General features: G+C 39.1%; 2 protein-coding genes across 3 annotated transcripts in view; both read left to right on the forward strand.

Annotated features, from left to right (window-relative positions):
• LOC145999753 (uncharacterized) overlaps nucleotides 1-21,464 on the forward strand; it is a 515,710-nt gene that overhangs the window by 191,577 nt on the left and 302,669 nt on the right. The window lies entirely within an intron of this gene.
• LOC145999344 (uncharacterized) lies at nucleotides 4,840-6,243 on the forward strand. The gene has a single exon (XM_083136285.1). The coding sequence runs from the start codon at nucleotides 4,840-4,842 to the stop codon at nucleotides 6,241-6,243; it is 1,404 nt and encodes a 467-aa protein (XP_082992411.1).

Here is a 21,464-nt window from a genome sequence, read left to right on the forward strand (position 1 = left end):
GGAAACTTATAGATAGGTTGCTGGTGATAGCTGGGGAGGAAAATGCTGGCAACCACAATTTTTACAATGAAAAAGTTGGAATTATGGACATGATAAGCACCAAATTGTCTAATTTTATAGTGAATGACCCTAAGGGGATTGGATATCTCATAAAAATTATTAATACTCTACCCCCCAAATTTTGGAATATTTCTGAGGGTCGGGGGTTGGTTAATGACATTATAAACAAGCTGCCATTTGAACTACATATTCCAGGCTATCAGTATTGTGGTCCAGGCACAAAATTGGATCATAGATTAAACAGAGGGGATCCTGGTGTAAATCCCCTAGATGCTGCTTGTAGAGACCATGACATAGCATACAACACACATACTGATCTTGACAAGAGACATGTTGCAGACAAGAAATTAGAAGAGGCTGCATTTGGTAGATTTGTAAGCAAAGATGCTTCTTTAAGTGAGAGAATAGCAGCATTGGGAACTACCATAGCTATGAGCACCAAACAAAAATTGGGGTGGGGGCTGTGAATATGTATATAATAAACCTACAATGAAGGCCAAGGGTGTTATGTATCAAATACCTTATGCAGGTCTCAAATCTCTTAAAACTATTGATAGCCTTTTGACCAAAAAGCAGCGCAAGAAAAAAAATTCTTGTCTTGCAAAGGGGCATGGTATGAAATTGTTGCTTAGTACCCCCCAATTAAAAAAATTACAACAATCTAGAAAAAAATTGCATACAGGGGGATTCATATTTACCATCCCTGCCATCTTAGCTGCTCTCGGGGCTGTTGGGAGCTTGGCTGGGGGATCAGCTGCCATAGCAAAAACAGTAATAGATGCCAAGAAAAATAGGGCAGAATTAGATGAGCAGAGGCGCCATAACCTGGCAATGGAGAAAAAAGGCAAAGGTGTTAAGAGAGCCATGAATAAGTTTAAAAAAAACAAGAGCCGCTTACAAACCAAGATATTGAAGCTTTAATCAAGCCTCTGGGCATCAAATATTTTAGAGGTGTGTACATGTCTGATTCTTTACCAGAACAACCACTCAACAAAGAGTGTGGCATTGTTAATTTGGATGAGTACAAAAATCAGGGCACTCACTGGATCTGTTATCTTAAATATTTAAACAATGAGGCATTTGTGTTTGATTCATTTGGAGGTGTTCCACCTGAAAATTTAATAAAATATCTAAATTCAGCTAATCTCTATTACAATAATGCCCGTGTTCAAAACTTCAAAGATGTTAATTGCGGACATTTGTGTTTATCTGTTCTTAGATATATGTCTCAAATAAATAAACCATCAATTGAAAATTTTCAAAAGGCCTTGTGGTATCTGAAACATCATGGGGGTATTCCATCTCACCAGCCAAAATTCAATATTGAAACTTAGATTACATGATGACATAGTGTATCCCAAAACAATAGCTCTCAGGGCATTTTACGGCATGTACTTGATACCTAATATTACACACCACAACAACAAAATTGAAGTAGGGGATCAAAAAATTGTCATCACTCCAGGGCAGTATAATCTGTCCACTCTAAATGCTCAATTACCCAGAGGTGTAGTGTTAAGTCAAAATTCTGTCACTCACAGAGTAGAGATTGTATCTGCTACAGAAACAGTGGATCTGGGTACTATAGGAGAGCTGTTAGGCTTTGAGAACAACACGAAACTTGAAGCGGCCATCAAACACACTGCTATGAATATACCTAAATTCTTAGCCATAGAGACTCTGAATATTCACTGTAATGTGGCCGAGGGTATGATCACCAAATCAAATGGCATAGGCACTCACAAACAAACCGGCATCATTGCAACATTCAAACCTAACTCTGAATTCATGGAGCCAATCATCTACAATCCATCCCCAACATTATATTTTCCTGTGTGCCATAATAGAATAGATAACATTGAGTTGATGGTCACTAATGAAAAGGAAGAATTAGTTGATTTTGCTGGAGCCACAACAACTGCAATCATAGAGATTAACATTTAAATAAAAATACATACAATGGAAAATATTGAGAGTTATGAGCTACAATCATTCCCTCCAAACAGGAGGACATTTGCAAATTTAAATCAACCCAACACAGAAATCGAGGTTGATCTTGATGTAGGGGACGGCTTTATACACCCCCACAGAGCAGATCTATACATCAAATTTGATGTTGTAAAGCTCGATGGTACAGATTACCCGGCAAATTCAAATATAAGACTTGTAGACAATTTTGTGCCGCATCTGTTCTCTGAAATTGAGATCAGAAAGCATGGTGTTGTTATAAACAGAATAGATTATCCCGGCATTACCTCCACAGCTTTGGCCACATTAAAATTATCCAAAACCGAGGCTTCTTACTACAAAATCGGTGGATTTGAGGCTGGTGATAAGATATTATCTAAAAATCACACAGTGCTGTTTCCCATGCGCCTGTTGCCAGGATTCTTCTCAGATTACAAAGATATTATGTGGAAGGGCGGGTTAAGAATTACATTTAGAAGAGCTGCAAATGATAATAATGCATTGATGAGGTACAGCACATTAAACCCTACAGGAGAAGCTCTGCCTAATACCTTACCTGATGAGGGCAAATGCATTATTCAGACTATGGAGCTAAGAATCCCTGTTGTTGAATATGAAGCCAGTTACGCTCTTAAATACAAAGCAGATATAATAAAAAATCCACAGATTCCTCTGCAATTTTACACATATCAATGTGTACAGAAGCCCGCATCTGGCACATATTATGAGTTTGATGCTACAAATTCATTCTCCAGTATTCAATATGACATGCCTGATTTTGTAGTGGTTCTGTTTCAGACTGGGAGACACAACAATCAGGAAAAAAATTCGAGTAAATTTGATAGCTGCAACATCAAGAACATATATCTTAAAAATGGCAGAAATGAGGTCTTTCCTAGAGAAAATTATAATTTAGACATGTCCAAGGATGATTTTCTCAAATTATATGAGGCATTTTCGGCTTTCAAGCGTGTCACTACTGGCAGTACTGACATGTATTACACACCAGATGAATTCAAAGCACGGAGACCCATGTTTGTCATCAATGCTTCAAAAAGGAAACAAGTTGTGGTAAATGACAGGACAAACATTAAAATTATCTGTGAATTCCATGAGGCTTTACCTGATGACACCATATGTAGTGTTATTCTCATAGGGGAAAAATCATATGTTTATGATGTAAGAAATGAGAGAGTCACGGAGCAATTCTAGAAGAATTACATTATTTTAATATTAAATATACAAGTTGAGCCTGGTGTCCAATTGAACTTAAACCGGAAGTGGACCGGAAGTGGACCGGAAGTAAACCGGAAGTGGACCGGAAGTGGACCGGAAGTAGACCGGAAGTGGACCGGAAGTAGACCGGAAGTAAATATGTGTGGGTGGGTGTGGGTGGGTGTAGGTGTGTATGGGTGTGGGTGGCCTAGTTTTAAGTCTCACAGAAGTGCCTTTTGTAAGTGTAGACAAATCAATCTGAGAGGGGGCTCTTCCTTTCCGAAAAAGCTCTTCCTTTCCGAAAAATTCTTGAGGGCATTTTTACAAAAATCTTGGATTAGACGGGTTCCACACTAGAGCAAAAAACTCATATGGGCATGTTGAGCAAGTTTTAAGTGTAGCAAATCTGCATGAGAGAGGCTCTTCCTTTCCTACACTTGTAAGTGGTCCTGGTAGTAGCATAAATTACACTACTATACCTTCAAGTCTAGATCGACATGGTTGGAAAGAACTATACCTGTCTGTCTCTGATGATAAAGTTCCGGTGATGGCTGATCGAGCGCTCAATCTTCTCAGTTGCTACTTGTTCGACGACTCCAGGCTAAAGACCCCCCACCGCCCGTTGGTCTCAGTTTTGTCTTCCCTGTCACCCTGGTCATTGTCCTGCAAATGCCAGTTGCTCAGCACCTGAACTCTAGTAAACCAGGAAGATTTGTTAATACCTGACATCGCATTCTTTGAATGCCTGATAGAGCAACGGCCGATGAGTGAGGGTAAGAATCCTGGCTTGATATGATTCTCTATTTGGAGGAGATTAATACGATTGTAAGTTAATGAATTAAAGGCCAAATCACAGAAACTGAATTTCCAGTAGGAATGCCCTAGTTGACGCCAGACTGGTACCTGGCTGCTAGACTGGATCAGAGCGAATGTTTGATCACGTGAAGATGATCTGAGAATTTGGAAAAGAAAATAGTTTTTTTTTTGCGGTTTCCGAGTGTTTGATGTTTCGGTTTGCTGCTCGATGAAAGAAAAACAGATGAGGTGCATTCGTGTTCATTAATATTTATGAATTTATTCAAGGAGATGAGATTTGTACACGACAGATGTGATTAGCCGATAATGAAAATTCATATTTTTGTATGAAGGAATCTTGCGAATCATGCATGAATATACTCGTACATATCCGAGTTCATTAAAATACTTGTTGAGTACACCTTCATTGCCATATTGTCTTTGAGCCAATTCTAGCCAATACTTTTCTTTCAATTTTAATTTTAAATGACAGCAATACCTATTCTCCTATACCCTGTCCCAGATAACTGTGGAGTAAGGCTGCGCATTGCGTCACAGAAGCGAGGAAAATTGAGTGGGCCGAGCGAAGCAGTACAGCCGGCAGCCGACGAGAAGATCGCTGAATGAAGGGAGACGGGGAACGGAGGGAAAGGGAGGGTCAGGTTCATTTGCAGAATTTAGGGGTGGTTGGGGGTGGTCGAGGAGAAGGAAGTCTTGTTTCCTTCTTGGCGGGTAATTGTCCGTGAGAACCGCGGGGAAGTTGATTTTTCTTTTTTTGCTTTTTCTTTATTTTGGTGTTTTATGGCGAGTGTGAGGAAGAGAGGTGCTACTGTGCACAGTGAAGGGCGTGAAATTGTGAGCAAAGTAATTGATTTCTGTGATAGGGAATCGAGAGAGAAACAGTATTTGGTGCCAATTACGCAGAGCACAAAGCGCGCGTCTGTAGCAACAGGGTTGTCAGAGATGACCATCAGGCGGATTCGAAAGGAGTTGCGGGAGAGGAAAGCTCGGTCGCCGATGAGGAAACTCGTGTCCCCCGGAAAGATCAGAAAAAGGCCATCACATAGAAATGTCTGCGTTGATGATTTTGACATTAGCGTAATCAGAAACGTAATTCGCGATATTTATTGCAACAAAAATGTACCGACAGGCCATAAAATTTTGTCAGCTGTTCAACAAAAAATTCATTTTCCTTGGAAGGTGGATTCTTTGCGACGTTTGATGAAAAAGGTCGGATTTCAGTGGAAGAGGTGTAAGAACAAGAGGAAGATCTTAATGGAAAGACCCGATATTGTGTCATGGCGAAGTAAATATTTACGGGCTATAAAACGTTTTCGCCAGGAGAATCGGCCAATTGTGTATGTAGATGAAACGGCTGTGGATAATAACATAATATCAAACAAATGTTGGCAGTCCAGTGATATTTTTGGTGTAGTGAATAATGCAAGTTCAGCACATAGGCTTATCGTCGTGCATGCGGGGTGCAGTGACGGGTTCATTCCCAATGCGAGCCTCATATACAAAGCAGGTTGCTCCACAGGTGACTACCACGGACAAATGAACTGCACTAATTTTGAAAAGTGGCTGACAGAGAGACTAATCCCAAATTTACCGAATCGGTCCGTTGTCGTCATAGACAACGCCCCTTATCACACCGTACAGGTAGATAAGGTTCCCTCAGGATATAGCCTGAAATCTGACATGACAGCTTGGCTATCATCACGCAACATTCCGTTTGATGAAAATATGAGGAAAGTAGAACTGTACAGTTTAATACAGGCTAACAAACCACAGGAAAAAACTTTCCGTGTGGACAGAACTTTACAGCAGTATGGCCATACAGTGCTTCGTCTACCACCGTATGCGTGCGACCTGAACGCCATAGAATTAGCGTGGTCCAAAGTAAAAAAATATGTACGGGATCAAAATGTGACCGGTTCGCTATCGATATCCCAACTGCAGGAACATACGGTTAAGGGCATTGAATATTGCAATCAAGACGACTGGAAAGGGTATTGCGAACACGTAGAAAAACTGGAAAAGGAATATTGGAAAACGGATGGATTGGTGGAGAACGAGGTGGAGAGATTGATTATTTCTTTTGGAGGTGCAGACAGTGACATTTCCTCAGACTCGGAGGGCACAATAAGTTGTGATGAAGAAGAAGTCGAAGAGGATGACGAACTGGCGCAACCTTTGCCTTAAATGAGGTAAATTAACCAATTATTATTTTTCAATTCTATTTCTATTATTTTACTATTTGTTATTATTGTTTGTTATTTTCTATTCTACATAGCTTTCCTGTCTCTTGGGCTAATCGCGACGATGATGATGGTTTTGATGATAATGAAATGGGTGAAGAGACAAACGAAAATAATATCCATGCCTTTCCAGGGATTCGAACCCAGGACCCCTGGCGTCGTAACTCGCTACGCTCACCAATCCCGCACGGAGGTCTGATATTTCTATTTACAATTTGTAAATGCATCGATTAATCACATACATTTCTCAGTGAAAATACAATCCTTACATCTGCTATATATGGTGATAATTACCACGTTTCCTTTAATAACCTCAGTTTCAAACTCAACAGAGCAACAACTTCCCGTTCCGAAGCACGACTTTCCGAGACAGCCCGCTCCCGCGCGCGAAGCTTAAAAGGCAAGCTGACGAGAAGAGGTCTGGCGGAAGAGCACCTCCCCCACGCGAAAGAGTGGAGTCGCCTGGCAGTACGTCACACCTCTTCTGCCAGCGCTCTTCTCGTGGGCTGCCAGCTGTACACGCTGCTGGGAAGGCAGTCTCCCGTCACAACTTGCGCAGAGACTTGATTTCGTTTGCCTGCTCCACAGTTAGCTGGGACAGAGTATACAACGTTCTTCAAATCGGTCGTCCATCTTTTTAGCTTGTGTGCTCTGCGCAATGCCTTGTGGGAACAAGAGAATGCCGACAAGGGCGGTAACAATGCTCGTGTGAGGCGAAAACTAGCGGATGAGCAAGTACCACACAACTACTCCAAGTCCAACTGGAAAATACAGCAGGAAATCTATATTTTATCCCGGAAATCTCTGGAGCATGGTCGCGTATAATGGCAGAGAAGGGGAGAAAGCGAGTGGGCAGAGCGAAGCCGTACACGCTGCAGCAAAAGCTTGTAACTGCAGACGCTTTTCCTTCTCCTGTTCCCTTACAAGCGTTCATTGGTCGAATCCTCTGAAGTCACCACTTGCGCACAGACTTGCTTTCGTTCGCTTGCTCCACAGATTCCCGGGACAGAGTATGAGGCACTTTCCACTTTTGTGATAATATGTTTAGGAGGTATACGGACTTTGTGTGCACCCTGTATATTGGCATGTGGTGCTTATGTATGTATTACGCTGTAATTAATTATATATTTCTCTAATGGTTGAAGTAGGTTAGTGGAAAAATAACCGTATATGCTCGTTTCTGAGCAAATGATGTCACATGACCCCCTTCCCATTTGAAAATCTGGAGGTAATTCCAAGATGGCGTATTTTAAGATGGCCGCCATAATGCATACTAGCCCCATCTGGTGACCCATATCGGAAGTTTCATCGTCCTCTGTCAAGTCGTTTACAAATTAAATGTGTGGTGCTGGACTTTTGCCTCCCCTTGTAGATTGATTCTGTACAGCAATGGCTAGTGCATCTACGTGTATATGAATGTATGTATGGCGGGAGAGAGAGAGAGAGGATATATATAGATGTGTTGGCAGTGGCGGCGATTGGGTTCCAAAACTGGGGGAGCAGGGACAGTTTACTTCCCCTTGGTAGATAAGATTTAGCATAGTGCGGGGGCAAAAATGGCAAAAAGTGGGGGGGGGGGTAAACTTCGCCCCACGCCCCCTCTCATAGCTGCCACTGTATGTTGAGTATATACAGTTGAACCTGCGTTATACCAATGTCAAGGTGTAGAGAAAATAATACGTAAAACTGAAAATTACTTGCAAATTAGATTTGGATACCTTATGATATCATTATCAAAACACTGTAATTGTATCTATTTTGAGGAACAAGATACACGTAATACAGTTTATTTCTGTCACAAAGTGATAAATTAACGAATCTATGTACACTAGACAGTGTAGTTTTATAGTTTCACTACCCAAATGTTAAAAAATTGTCAAAAATAGCATTTCCTTTATAATGACTGCAAAGTGTGAAATAGGCTATGCCTAAATCTGCAGCTATTTCACTTTGTTTTACGTGGATTAGCCTCCACTTCCTGTGGAACTGAAAACTGCTGCTTCTGTGACTTTGTTGTAGCTTGGTTATGTACAAATCAATTGTATTTTATGAAAATTAGTACGTACAACACCGAATTACACATAAATGAATTACATACAAATAAGGTTTAGTTAACACGTTTTCAAATTATATTTTTCCGGGACCCGCAGTAATTTACGTATAAAAGAGAATTACGCAGAACTGAGTTACGTATAAAGCAGTCTGAACTGCATGTATAGGTATGCACGCTTTAAAAGTATGTGATGATTTTACGTTACATTTTTACGTTTGGAGATATTCTTGTTTATGTCGAAGGCCAATAAATTCCTACTGGTTTCCTATCTTCGTGTCGCTGAAAACACTTCATATTATTCAACAAACAATATACAAGTAGCGTATTCGGTTATTCAATGCTAGTGTTGAATCAGCTATTTCAATTTAATTAAGCGAAAAACTTTTTTATTTCTAGTACTTGTCAGCTCTTTCAGGGGAGGAGAAGTTCCACACTACAGTACTGCAATGAGAGCTTTTCGCTGAGCGGCAAATAGTTCGCACGTGCAACGCTAGATGGCATGCAGAATTGATAGGTTTTCCGCTCGAGCGAAAAACGACCGAACGAGCGAAATAAACTCGAAATAAACTCTCGAACATTTATTTCCGTAATTTGTCTATGGTAGTGGATCCTCAAATATGGATCGTGAAGTAAAATATTTTGTGTATCTTACAGAGATATATGGAAATGAAATAGATGATTATGGGCTGAAATTGCTTAGGCTGACATTTTATGTTTCTACTCGCGTACTTTCGACGTGGCCTTTGGCCACGTCTTGTACGCTCGCATGCGTGACCTTCGGCCACGTTGAGGGAGGAATCATGTTATCGATGGGGTTCTTCATATATGACTTTGAAAATGTCTGCATGTTGTATTGGATGATGGGGAACATATGTATAAGTTTGAAAAGTTTAGAATGTAGCTTTATGTGTGTATGGACTCTAATAAGGTACAAATATTCAAACTATTATTGTCTATTTTCTTAATAATGAACTGAGTAAGTAATAACCGTTTCAAGATAATTAGTTGGATTTTTTGCTTTTACGAATTAAATTGCGACACTAAATTGAAAATGTTATATTTACTTCTTTTGTCATTTTCACATTTTTGAACGTAATTGGATAATAACTGTTTTCCGTCATTCCCCTCTTTTGTCTACCTTGCCTCTGTAATAAATTCTGATGCTCGCATTTTGAAATTTGATGAGTCTAGCATAATTCCCTTACAGTAGAGTCGGGGTGAAAATAAACATTCTTTAAGTTCACTAGCAACGTCCGTTTCCATGGACAACAACAGGCACGGTAAGCTCTAAGGAATTGCATGTCATTATACACCCTAAACATTTAGTTAAAACAAGCACGATGTAGATATTTACGCATTGAGTATAACAATATATACGGAATTGTATCTGGGCTGAAACTCCTTATCATGTAGATGTCACCTTATCATGTAGAAGTCACCCTTGTTTCAGGCACCATTTCAAAGTCATGAGTTGATTCATCTGTGTGCTATTGATCTGTGAGAAATATAATGTATCTCGACAATTAAGAATTGGAGGAAACAATGTGTGCAAAAGAAATGCCCGTGGCAACGGTTGCTAAGGACGTGAGAAAAGGGCATTTTCACCCTTAAGGAAGGGCCGATTGAGAGATTTTTGAATTTTCTCGGCCTTTTGGGACGATTTCATGGGGGGTCGTAATCGGGCGTTTTTCGCCTCCGGGGCTTCCTTCATGGAGAACATTTATGTCAGTGAGTGAGTGGTGGGATTGGGGCTTTATATATATTGGACGACGATTATTGTCACATTAAAATTATATTCGATTGAATGTCACAACTGCATTTTATTATTTTGCAGAATATGATTATCCTTTTCGGTAAATGAACAATGATGTACACATACTTGTTGCTCTGTGATGCGATATTTGTAATTGCTTAGGCAGGTCTGTCAGCATGTGTATCCATTTTACGTATCGGTCTGTAGATATTGCATACTTTCATATGTGCTGTATTTGAGTCTTACATAATAATATACGGAATTATTATTTATAATTGTAATTGGATAGAGTGGTTTCCTTCCATGTATGGACTTTAGGTTGCCAGTGCTGCTTATTAGGCTCTGAAATACGGGACGTTGTCAATCATTCCACTATGAAGTGGTGTACAGTGGGATCCATGAGTATTACCGTGCAAATTGTCCATCACTACTTTCGTACACTTTATTTTACCCTATAAGAGCTTCAAGAATTAAAAGAAAACTCAAAACAAGCTGTTGACAACTTCTGCACCAGCATACATAAAAATCCATCGCTAAAAAAACACAGGATGCGGAAGAAAAATTAATGAAAATAGTCATGGACAATTTGCACGATAATACTCATGGATCCCACTGTACGTTCGAGCGTGGGAGACTCGAACGAGTTTGAACGAGCGAAAGTGGTCCGATGCAGTACTCGAGTCCGCATCCTCGAACAATATCTAAATTCATCCTTGTCTAAGAATCTGAAACATTTGAATCATCTTTAGTCATTGCAAAAAGTTCAATCCATGTCGAAATATTGCTTTAGATTTCCGTAAATTGTGCTTTTCTCTCTCAAATACTATTTTCAGTTCGCAGTAATTCTATCACCATAACATATAGTTCCATAAGTTTTGTTATTCTGTAATCGCTTATGCAGTTAGTAATAGCATGGAAATATTTTCCAGTTTCTAGTGGGTGGAGAAGGACATAATCATTTAAATTTATGCTGAATTCTTCCTTTTGATGCAGTTGTAAAGTATGCGCCATCTTTAGGCGGAAATATAAAGCTCCTGTTCGTATGCACATAATTGTTTTAGGTGATTCTCGTCACGCGAGTTGAATAATGCAGCAGCTGAATGTGTAAATGAACTGTAAGAATCCTGTTACGTGTTGTCATACTGCTCAGATAACTTGATGTAGAGAGCGAGATATTTTTTCATTGTGCTCTGAGACACCGCTGCCACCTGAGAAGGCCCGGGTTTATGTAAGTGGAGTCCCGTGTTGTGCGCTTTATCTTTTTCCAGTCAACTTGTGAATGCGGGTTCATTTCTTGCTCTCTGATTGGCTGTTGGAAAGTTACGGTGCTCTGATTGTGAGAATATCTTATTTGCGCTGTACGTTAGGTTAGATTAGAAAGCAGCAAATTTGCGCTGAAAATAAGATATTCTCACAATCAGAGCACCGTAACTTTCCAACAGCCAATCAGAGAGCAAGAAATGAACACGCATTCACAAGTTGACTGGAAAAAAGAATTCGCGTCACGTGTGCAACAGCGTCGTGAGGGCTCCATATATACAGTTTCAGTCAGGGAGTCGTAACGTAACGAAATGGAACGGTATTTTCAATTACGGTTTTCGTTACGTTACAACCAGAAACAGAATAACTTTTTTCGTGAACAGAAACGTTACCTCAGGTATATGAACATTACGTTACAGGTGTGCATAACGGTACCGAACCATAACTGATCTCTAAAGGAGTAGGTCTTCACGTGACACTTTAACGTTACATCCATTGCCGGCAACCAGTAACGTTACAGGGTAAGAAAGAGGTTCGTCACGTATTGACTAGTAACTTTAGTGTGTGTGGAAAGTGATAGTAACGTTACAATTAACCAGTAACTTAATTGAGGTCACGGCTGTAAAAACGTTACACTCCTTTTTTCAAAGCAACAACGTTATTTACAGCTGGTATCATACAGACGTTCCGATGTGCAATACCGTGTCCGATGCCGTGTTCCGGAGAGAATAACATAGGTCTCTCGTATAATTGTGCTCGTTACTTTTGTAACGTTACAGTTCTTTTCCTCCACAAAAGTCTGTTTCGAAAAAGTGATACACATATCCGTTACGAATAGCAAATACCGTTATCGAAGGCGTTTTCGAAGAAGCCTCATAATTATGATCGGCAACATACCGTGCGTCCATTTCGATCTTCAGCCGAGAGATCGGGAGAAGCGTGGCGGGCGGCGCTGACGGAGATGCCGACATTTGCGGCCTGTAATGCCCGCTTATTTTTATAGACATATGCAGACATTTATATAAATATTGCAAAACGAGCACGAACCTGTGTTATAACACGCAAAAGTTCTTCTGTAATTCATCCACACAAATAAATACGCTATAGAAACGATGTTAAGAGCCAAAGATAAGAAAGCATTTTAATCATAGTTTTGACCAGTAACGTCCTGCTTAAGTTTATATCCTTGAAAGAGTTTTGTGGCCATGGGAATCGTATGGAAGTTTCGAATGTGCAACACTGTATCAAGATTACGCTGCAGACGAAACCGTTAAAAGTGAATGGTTTTCGTGAGCTACCTTGCAATCCGAAATATCCGAGCTCGAGTTTTTTTGTTCCTTCGCGACTAGATGAAGACAGAGCTGTGAATATAGTGGCGAGCAATGTAAACCAAGAGCGTGTTAATTTCGTACTGTGCGCAAGAGTGTTATTCTTGGTTACTTGCAGTTACTTGTTTGTGTTATTGCAGTGTGTTTGTGTGTTGTGTCAGTGAGACGATTGGAATGCCAGCCGCAAGGTTCACGTTAGAACAATTTTTTTATGTATGACACGTACGTGAAAACAGACTCGTGTCGAGACGTGTGTAGGCAATTTGTACAGAAATTCCCAGGCGTTTCAACTTCACACAGAGATACGGTTAGACATCTTGTCCTTAAAATTACGAGAAACTGGATCGTTAAATTTTAAAACCCATAAGCAAAAACGACGGATTCTAACCGAAGCAAAACTCGATGATATTGGTGCAGCGTTAGAACGATCTCCAAAAAAATCTCTACGCCGTGTTTCACAAGAGGTGGACGTGTCAAAATCATCAGCACATACAGCCACTAAGCTACTAAAATTAAAACCGTACTCTTATAACACAGGTTAGTGCTCGTTTTGCAATATTTGTATAAATGTCTGCATATGTCCATAAAAATAAGCGGGCATTACAGGCCGTAAATGTCGGCATCTCCGTCAGCGCCGCCCGCCACGCTTCTCCCGATCTCTCGGCTGAAGATCAAAATGGACGCACTGTACTAACATTACAGTACTTTGACCCCTTGAAAGTCACTAAGTTATAATACGTATTTTCGTTTTGGATGTCAGTGAAAAAAAATAAATTGTAAAACAAAACGTTTGAAAACATCCGTAAATAAGATTCGGCGTGACAAAAGTTCTGGTTATTGGAATTTACTTATTAACTATGTATTTATCACAAATATATTTATTTTCTGCATACTTAATCGCTTTATGTGAATTTGTTCTAATTTGATTATTTATGCTAGATGAATTTTAACATGTACGTTTACTTTATACGATAGCAAAGCAAACGTTTGTTGAGGGAAAACGTTTATATCTATCTATCTATGTATCTATCTCTCTCTCTCTCTCTGTTTACATGTATTACATCATTCTTTTTTAAAAAAATACAGTTGTTTGGCGATGAGAATGATTCGTGCTTAGATTAAGTTGCTGAAGAACGAAACATAAAGGACCAACCAAAGAATCATCCGTGTCACGCGTTCGTCCACCTAAGCGAGAGGCAAGCTTTCTCCTATCGGAAGACGAAAAAGAATTGCTTGTTGCGCGACCTTGAGAAGGCGAACCGAACTGATAGCAGCAGCACCATGCAAAATCGGAAAATCTGAATCCTGAAACTTTGTACACGTGACCTTCGATCACGAAGCATCCGAGTAGACAACGCCTTGGGGCTATATGAAAGGCACTTTTGGCAAGTAGAAAATGCGTAGAAACGAAATGTTAGATGGAATTGTTGTACGAAACAAACGAAACCGCGTTTGTGCAACTGGTCTGTAGCTAGACAGGGCCATTGGACTCTCAAGAAGGAAAGAATTGTATGGAAAGTGATTCTCAAAACTAAGCGAATAAAAGGACAGTATATTTTATCATTTACAAGGGCCCTCATCCGCTTACAATTTTGAAAATTACTTTCAGTAAGGCTTGTCTTCTTGGACAGGAGGTGCATTAAACTTTTTGGTGTAGAAACAGACAGAACGCCCGCCTACCTACCACGTTTGAAAGAAGGGCATAGACAGACAAGAAAGTAATTTTCAAGAACGCAAGAACGGCAGTCGACATGGACATTGAGCAACGTGTGACTGAGAAATACAATCGGAACAAAGGACAAGATTATTCAAGAAACAGTAATTTTATAAAACTTCCTATCATTAACTCAAACTCAGTTCATCCTTTTATCCTTTTTTGTTTGTTATACTTTTGTATTATTCATGTTTTATATCGCTCTTCTGCCACTTGTAGATAATCGCGACGACGAAGATGAATGCTGATCATATTAAATCTATGAAGGGATGCTTACAAAAAAAAACCCAGCCATGCCCAGATGTCTACTCGAACTTGAAATGTTTGGTACCGAGTGTATGAGTGGATCACTAAACTACTTCGGCCTTCGAGGCTACGGTTTCAGTTGCAACATGCAGTATAATTACGTTTCTACTACTCTGAATTGGGCAAAGCATATGGTATGTATCCTTCATTTTACTTAAAAAGTCCCCTTGATACATGAGATACTACAAATAATTTCAGGCATACCCTCGAATTCTGATTGCCTGGAACTTTTTTTTTTAACTAAGTAATGAAGTGACGTTTATATTCATATTAGGCCTACGATTAGCTCGAACTAAAAACTCTTGTGAAATACTGTGTATATGTTATCCTTGTGAAGTGAGGAACTTCATATTTTGCTAAGAAAATATGTATGAAAAATTATATTTGTAGCTACTACTTGAAGAATTCAAATTATTATTATGATGGAATTTCAACTTACGTATACTCTGCATATAATGTGTTATCGGAGAGGAGTTTTTGTCTCGCAGTCAATTTATTTTTAGTTGAGGAACTCGAGAGTAAGTTGGAAATATATAATGACCCACGTTGTGGTGTGCTGTTCGATTAATCAGAATTGGAGTGAGAGAAATCTGTAGTTAACTTAATTCAACATGTCAATTTGTAACTGTGAATGCAAGTTTTCTTTGATTTAGCAGGAAATCAGTCTGCTATTGTTGTAAGTAATAAATGGAAATATATATATTTTCTGCTCGAGTAGGAATCCGCAGCCGTTATCCAATCGATCAGTTTCTGTGTGTGAAACTTCTGTCTAGGAAAGCTACATACAATTTGCTTTTAATAACAGCAGCTTCAAAATTACCTATCCATTCTTGTCATGCCAAGTAATGTTTGATTTTGATTTGTTATATTTAACTTTGGTTTTATGCCACTTTTGGCTAATCGCGAAGACGAGGATGGGTGATGAAATGACAAAATTGATGAAAGGACATCACAAAGAAAATAATGCACAGGCTGTGATCCGAACTCGGAACCTGTGGCGTCGTATTGCACTGTGCTAACCACTCCGCCACGGTCTGCAAAGTAATGTTTGACCATACATTGTTCATGAAATAAAAACATAACATATACAGTGGCTCACATTAGTAATCAAATACGTAGCATCTTGCTGTATTTCTTCACAATATTTGAAAATTAACAACATGTACATAAATATAAACAATGGTGAAATATTTATACGCCTTTCTTAAAGTTATGTGTAACTTTTTTTTTTAATGTTGGGTGCGTCAGCACTTAGGCTATTTTGCACCCGCCACGTTATACGGGGTGCAGCCCCTTACCATAACAAATAACATAACTGTAATGTCGCATAACTGAAATATTAAAATATTCTGACAGGTTAAAAGCTGAGGCTGTAAAGAGGAACTCAGCGCATATGACAGAAAGCAGGAGAACACACAGAATTATACTAGCCATAGGGCCAGTCGCCAGAGTCTCGTTAGTCTGCAAAGAGCAGTCCAGGGTGTACTACGTGGAATGAAGTTGAGGATTGGATGTAATACGTGGAAGGTCACCCCTTACACCCCTGTTACGTTTTCAAATCTGAAAATTGTTATTTATGTTTGGGTGTGAAAAAAGAGATCACTTTAATATTCAGACAAATCGTGAAAGCCTTCTGTATCTGTTAAGCTACGTTTCCATTCTGACAAGTTCCAGACCCATGACGCGCAACATGTGCCGGCGCATGTTGCGCGTCATTCAGTGCACTGTTTCCAATTCAAAACTACTTCTGCAAAATACGCCCGCAACAGCACCGGAGTGCAGGACTTGAGTGTAGCGTTGTTCCATTGTGCTTTAGAGTAGTCAGTGTTTCTTCTCTTGTATTGTAATAATTTGGTAGTGATTTAACTTGTGTAAAGATGAACAATACAACTATGACGGGTTTTGTGGTTATGGCAGGTGCGTACCATGAACTTGTAAAAATAAGAGGCGAAAACGACCTAGATGGTGGATTAGAAGTTTTCTAGCGAAAAGAAATTCGGAAGGAGCATATAACTCGTTGATGAGAGACTTACGTCTTCAAAGTAGATACGAAAACTTTGTAAGAATGACTGTAAGTGATTTTGCATTGTTATTAAATCTTGTTGGACCACAGATTTTAGTCGCGTCGTCTGTTTCTACTCTAGTGCGCATGCCCCAGGAACTTGCTGCAGGCTGTTTCCATTGTCCGCAGCGCATGATGAGCGTCTTAATTGTTGGGTCAATTTTGTCCCCGGCACTTGCGCCGCGGCATGTTGCAGACAGTTTCCATTTCAACAAATGCTTGGCACATGCAGCGTCGCATGCCGCGCGTCATGTTGCACGGCAAATTTGTGGTAATAGAAACGAGGCTTTACATAGTTTTTTTTTTACTGGTCGACTACAGTGCGGGGAAGGAACAATTGATGCTACTTCCTGACTACATTTGTTACCAGTAGCTGCATTGCTCCCTGACTGAAGTAAGAGAAAAATGGGTAACAAAAACAAAAATACAACATTTGACGAACGGCAGCTATTTATTTTTATTTTATTATGTCGTATACTTTGTTCCGAGAGGAAGGGTGGAATTTGGGTTCATCCACATCTGGCTACCGTTTGGGGCCGGAGGTCATTGACCATTCACCCTTATCTATTTTATGCCCTTATGTCCCGGCTTTGGGAGTGGGAGTAAGAGGGTATTGTTTATGTAAAGCTTTCCGCTGTTCTCTGAATTTTGCCTCAACCACTACATGTGCAAACAATGAAGTTCTCTTTGTCGCAAATTATTTTTACTTCAGTCCTCAATGGACACTGGGTTATTCGTCGTGTGCGAGAGTTTGCTGGAAGGCTGTGCCCGTCTTGGACGATGGAAGAACAAGGGAAGCAAAGGAACCGATCTGCAACTCCAGAATATATTAGAGAACGTCGTGGAGAATTATCGGAAGATTAAAAAAACACCGCGGAAACAAGTTAAAAAATTCCGTGCGGAGTGGCAAGTAGTGACCAACAATACTTCTCAGATTCAATGGATTAAATTTTAATAAGAAACTTGCTGTGTTGTAGAAGTTTCCACCTAATATGTGAAATTTACCAGAATGGAACATTTGCTCAGATATGTACTATATATATTTTTTAATAAAAGGTGTATACCCATGCGCCGAACTTAAAAATTTTGATGGGGAGGCAAAAATGTGATTCTCCACTCAAACTCTTTATATCTGCGCCTTACTAGAGCCACAGACAAATTTGTCTGTGATATTAGAACAGCATTTTGTGTAGAATATTTTTCATTTTCTTCTGATGGTGTGATGAAGACAAGGGGCATTGGCCTCCCTAAATTCCATCTCTTTTTGTGTGTTTTGCTTTTTACTGATGAAAATCTTCAGTTGCCAACTTTAACATAGTTTTAGCTTTCATCTCAAAACGAAAAAATTGGCTTGGTTTAGCAATAAAATCTAAATCTTCCGAAAGAAACATTTAAAAGTTATTGATTTTATTGTTTATTGATTTGGTTTATTTTACTTCGTTTTTATGCCACTTTTGGCTAATTGCGAAGATGGGTATAAGCGACGATATGATGAAATTTATGATGGACACTCACAAATAGCCATGCCCAGGCAGGGATTCGAACCCGGGACCCCTGGCGTCGTAGCATTTAAAAGTTAAACATTTTATACATACGAACATGGGTCAACGATAATATTTAATTATTACAATTATTATTATTATTAATAATAATTCTTTAGATGTAGGGAAAGAATGGGCGAAAAAGGGAAATTTTACCCCTTGAAAAGGGAAATTGTGCTTACATATTGTGGAAACCGTGTATTAGGATGGTAGCCCTCGGACGAAACGCTACTTGGTCAGGTAACCGTAAGTTGCCTGTTCCTGGAATTCTGACGCGAAACGCTACGCCACGTGCTGTACACCTGGCGGTTCAGAAAGCGAAGATGAGCATGAGCGACGAATGCTGAAGCTGATGAAGGGACACTCACAGAGAACACTGATGTGCAGGTCGGGATTCGAAACCGGGACCCCTGGCGTCGTAGTGCGCTGTGCTAACCACTCTGCCACGTAATATTTTTATTTACTCATTTTTAGCTACTTCCTTTTAAACTAACTAACTAACGAACTCTCTATCTTTCTTAAACCCGAAGGTTCATGGCTGCAGCAACACAGTCCTTCCATCTGTCCCTATATTGAGCAAGATCTATATACTCTTTTCCATCCCTACCGATTTCCTTTAGGACCATCTCAACGTTGTTCCTCCATCTTGGTCTTGGCCTTCCTATAGGTCTCTTACCATCAGGTTTCCCAACAAGAATCCTATAAACTCCTCTTTCCTCTCCCATTCGTGCCATATGGCCTGCCCACCTAAGTCTTCTTGATTTAATTATTCTAATAATATCTGGACATGAATACAAATTATGTAGTTATAAATTATGTAACCTTCTCCACTCACCTGTCTCCTCATCCCTTTTAGGTCCAAATATTTTCCTAAGAACCTTATTTTCAAATACTCTCAATTTATGTTCCTCTTTCAATGTAAGGGACCAAGTTTCACACCCATATAATACGAGCACTACATTCAAAATTACTGTTTTGTATATTTTAACTTTTAGTTTCTTAGTTATTAAACTAGAAGACAAAAGTTTATGAAGAGAGAAGTAACATGCATTTCCTGAATTAAGCCTACTTTTTATTTCCTCTTTAATATAATTTTCATTTGTTAATATTACTCCTAAGTATTTGAATTTGGAAACTGGTTCAAACGAGTTGTTATCAATAATTAGATTTTGATTATTACCTAACCCTTGGTTTCGGCCTGTAAGCATATATTTACTTTTCTCTTTGCTAACTTCCAAACCTATGTCTTTAGCAGTTTTGAAAAGTATTTTAGCATTATTCTTAATTGTATTTATATCATCCCCTAATAAGTCTACATCATCTGCATATGCTAACAACTGAGTCACATCATTTAATTTTAGTCCTTCGTTAGTTTCTGTTACCTTCCTAACAGCATATTCTAAGGCAAAATTAAAGAGCAATGCATATAATGCATCTCCTTGTTTTAACCCATCATGAATTGTAAATTTGTCAGACACATAAATACCCACACGAATTTTACTTTCTATTTCACTGGTGCATACTTTTATCATATTAACAAGCTTCTTAGGTATTCCAAATTCGACTAATATATTATATAATTTATCTCTTTTGACCGAATCATATGCTTTTTTGAAATCAATGAATACCTGATGGACATTTTGATTATATTCCCACTTTATTCAAGTGACTTCCTTTTACCTACGCTAAAAAAAGAAATTTAAAAAATCAATATTAGTCCTTTTTTCAACATGTCCATTGAGAATGTAAATGATCTGTCTATTTTTTTTTTTGTCAGGAAACCTTTAAAGTTTGACATTATAGTTATTGGACCTTTGTTGCCATTGCACTGAAAGTTGCAAAGGTTGATATATCTATCTACCAGATAGAACACTGGAATTGAATGAGATTAGGTAGTTGTTCTGTAATGGAGATAACACAATTCCATTATAACTTTGTCATTCGGTAAAATAATCGATTACTTTGATTTCACTATTATTCAAAATGTATCTATCTGTTAAAAGCAAAAGTAAGAACCGAAGTCCACCATGCCAGCAACACTACTACTTCTAAGCAGCTCCCACAATTGACTGAGGTTAGAATGAAAGTTTGTCTTGTTTTAAGTTCACTTGTATGCACAGATAGGCTAATTGGGAGTGGACCTACAGTTTAAAGTGGGAAATGAACCACTGTGCCTCCACCAGGAATCGAACCCGGTTAGAATGCAAGTGGTTTCTCATACTCAGATGGCAATTGTAGTTGATTGAGGGAAATTGTAGGCTGCAATTGTTTCATCTCTTATCGTCTGATGTCTACATGCAAGCAATTTAGTATATTGAGTGTGTTTTTCGTTCATCTACGCAATATGGCAGCAGCCACGAGAATGCAAACTCAAGACAGGCACACAAATTTGGAAGTAGTAAATACTGTATAGATGAATGAACAGGGCAAAATTTAAATTAACACACAAGTATTGCTTTCGAAAATCTTAGCATGCTGTGGAGCAAATTGTGGTTTTGCATTAAAGGGAAGACACGCGAATACCACTACTCACTCGTGCATGCAGTGATCGAAGTGGTAGTTTGTAGCTAGGGTGAAACGAGCCTTGGAAATCGGTCGGGAAGTTGTTTGTTATTGTTTCACATAATTTGTAGGTAGTCACACGTAGTCTGAGAAACAGAAAAGTCACACATACGAGAACCTTGCTTGCAGGCCACGGATAATAATAGAATAGAATAGAATAGTCTTTATTTAAGCAGGCGTGTTTCGGCCTCATGGGCCGTTCTTACAACCAACCCTTGTCAGAGATACAATAAATGAATAAAAACAAAAAGAAAGAAAAAAAACACATAATGATCATGATAATACAATAAAGATAATATAAAGATTATACAATGATAAAATAATACATTGAATAGATTAGTATATATACTGTTGAGTAAAGATAAGTAATAAGTCTTCGGTAGTTCAATGTGTATGCCGGGGGGGGGGGGGGTAGGTTAGGTATGCATTATATGATGTATAAGTGCAGGTGCAATTGTTAACATATGAAGGTTAATTAAGTTGTTGGGACAATAGTAAGTTCTTCAGATTTTTCTTAAAACTTTGATGGCAAATAATGTTAGTCAATGGTGCAGGTAGTTTGTTCCATTCCCTGATCCCTGTAACA

Source organism: Lepisma saccharinum, chromosome 15 (assembly GCF_977018435.1).
Source record: "Lepisma saccharinum chromosome 15, izLepSacc3.1, whole genome shotgun sequence".
Classification (NCBI taxonomy): domain Eukaryota; kingdom Metazoa; phylum Arthropoda; class Insecta; order Zygentoma; family Lepismatidae; genus Lepisma; species Lepisma saccharinum.

What these genes read in the sequence shown, in the direction of transcription:
- LOC145999344 (XM_083136285.1), top strand. Translation starts at nt 4,840, where the DNA reads ATGGCGAGTGTGAGGAAGAGAGGTGCTACTGTGCACAGTGAAGGGCGT.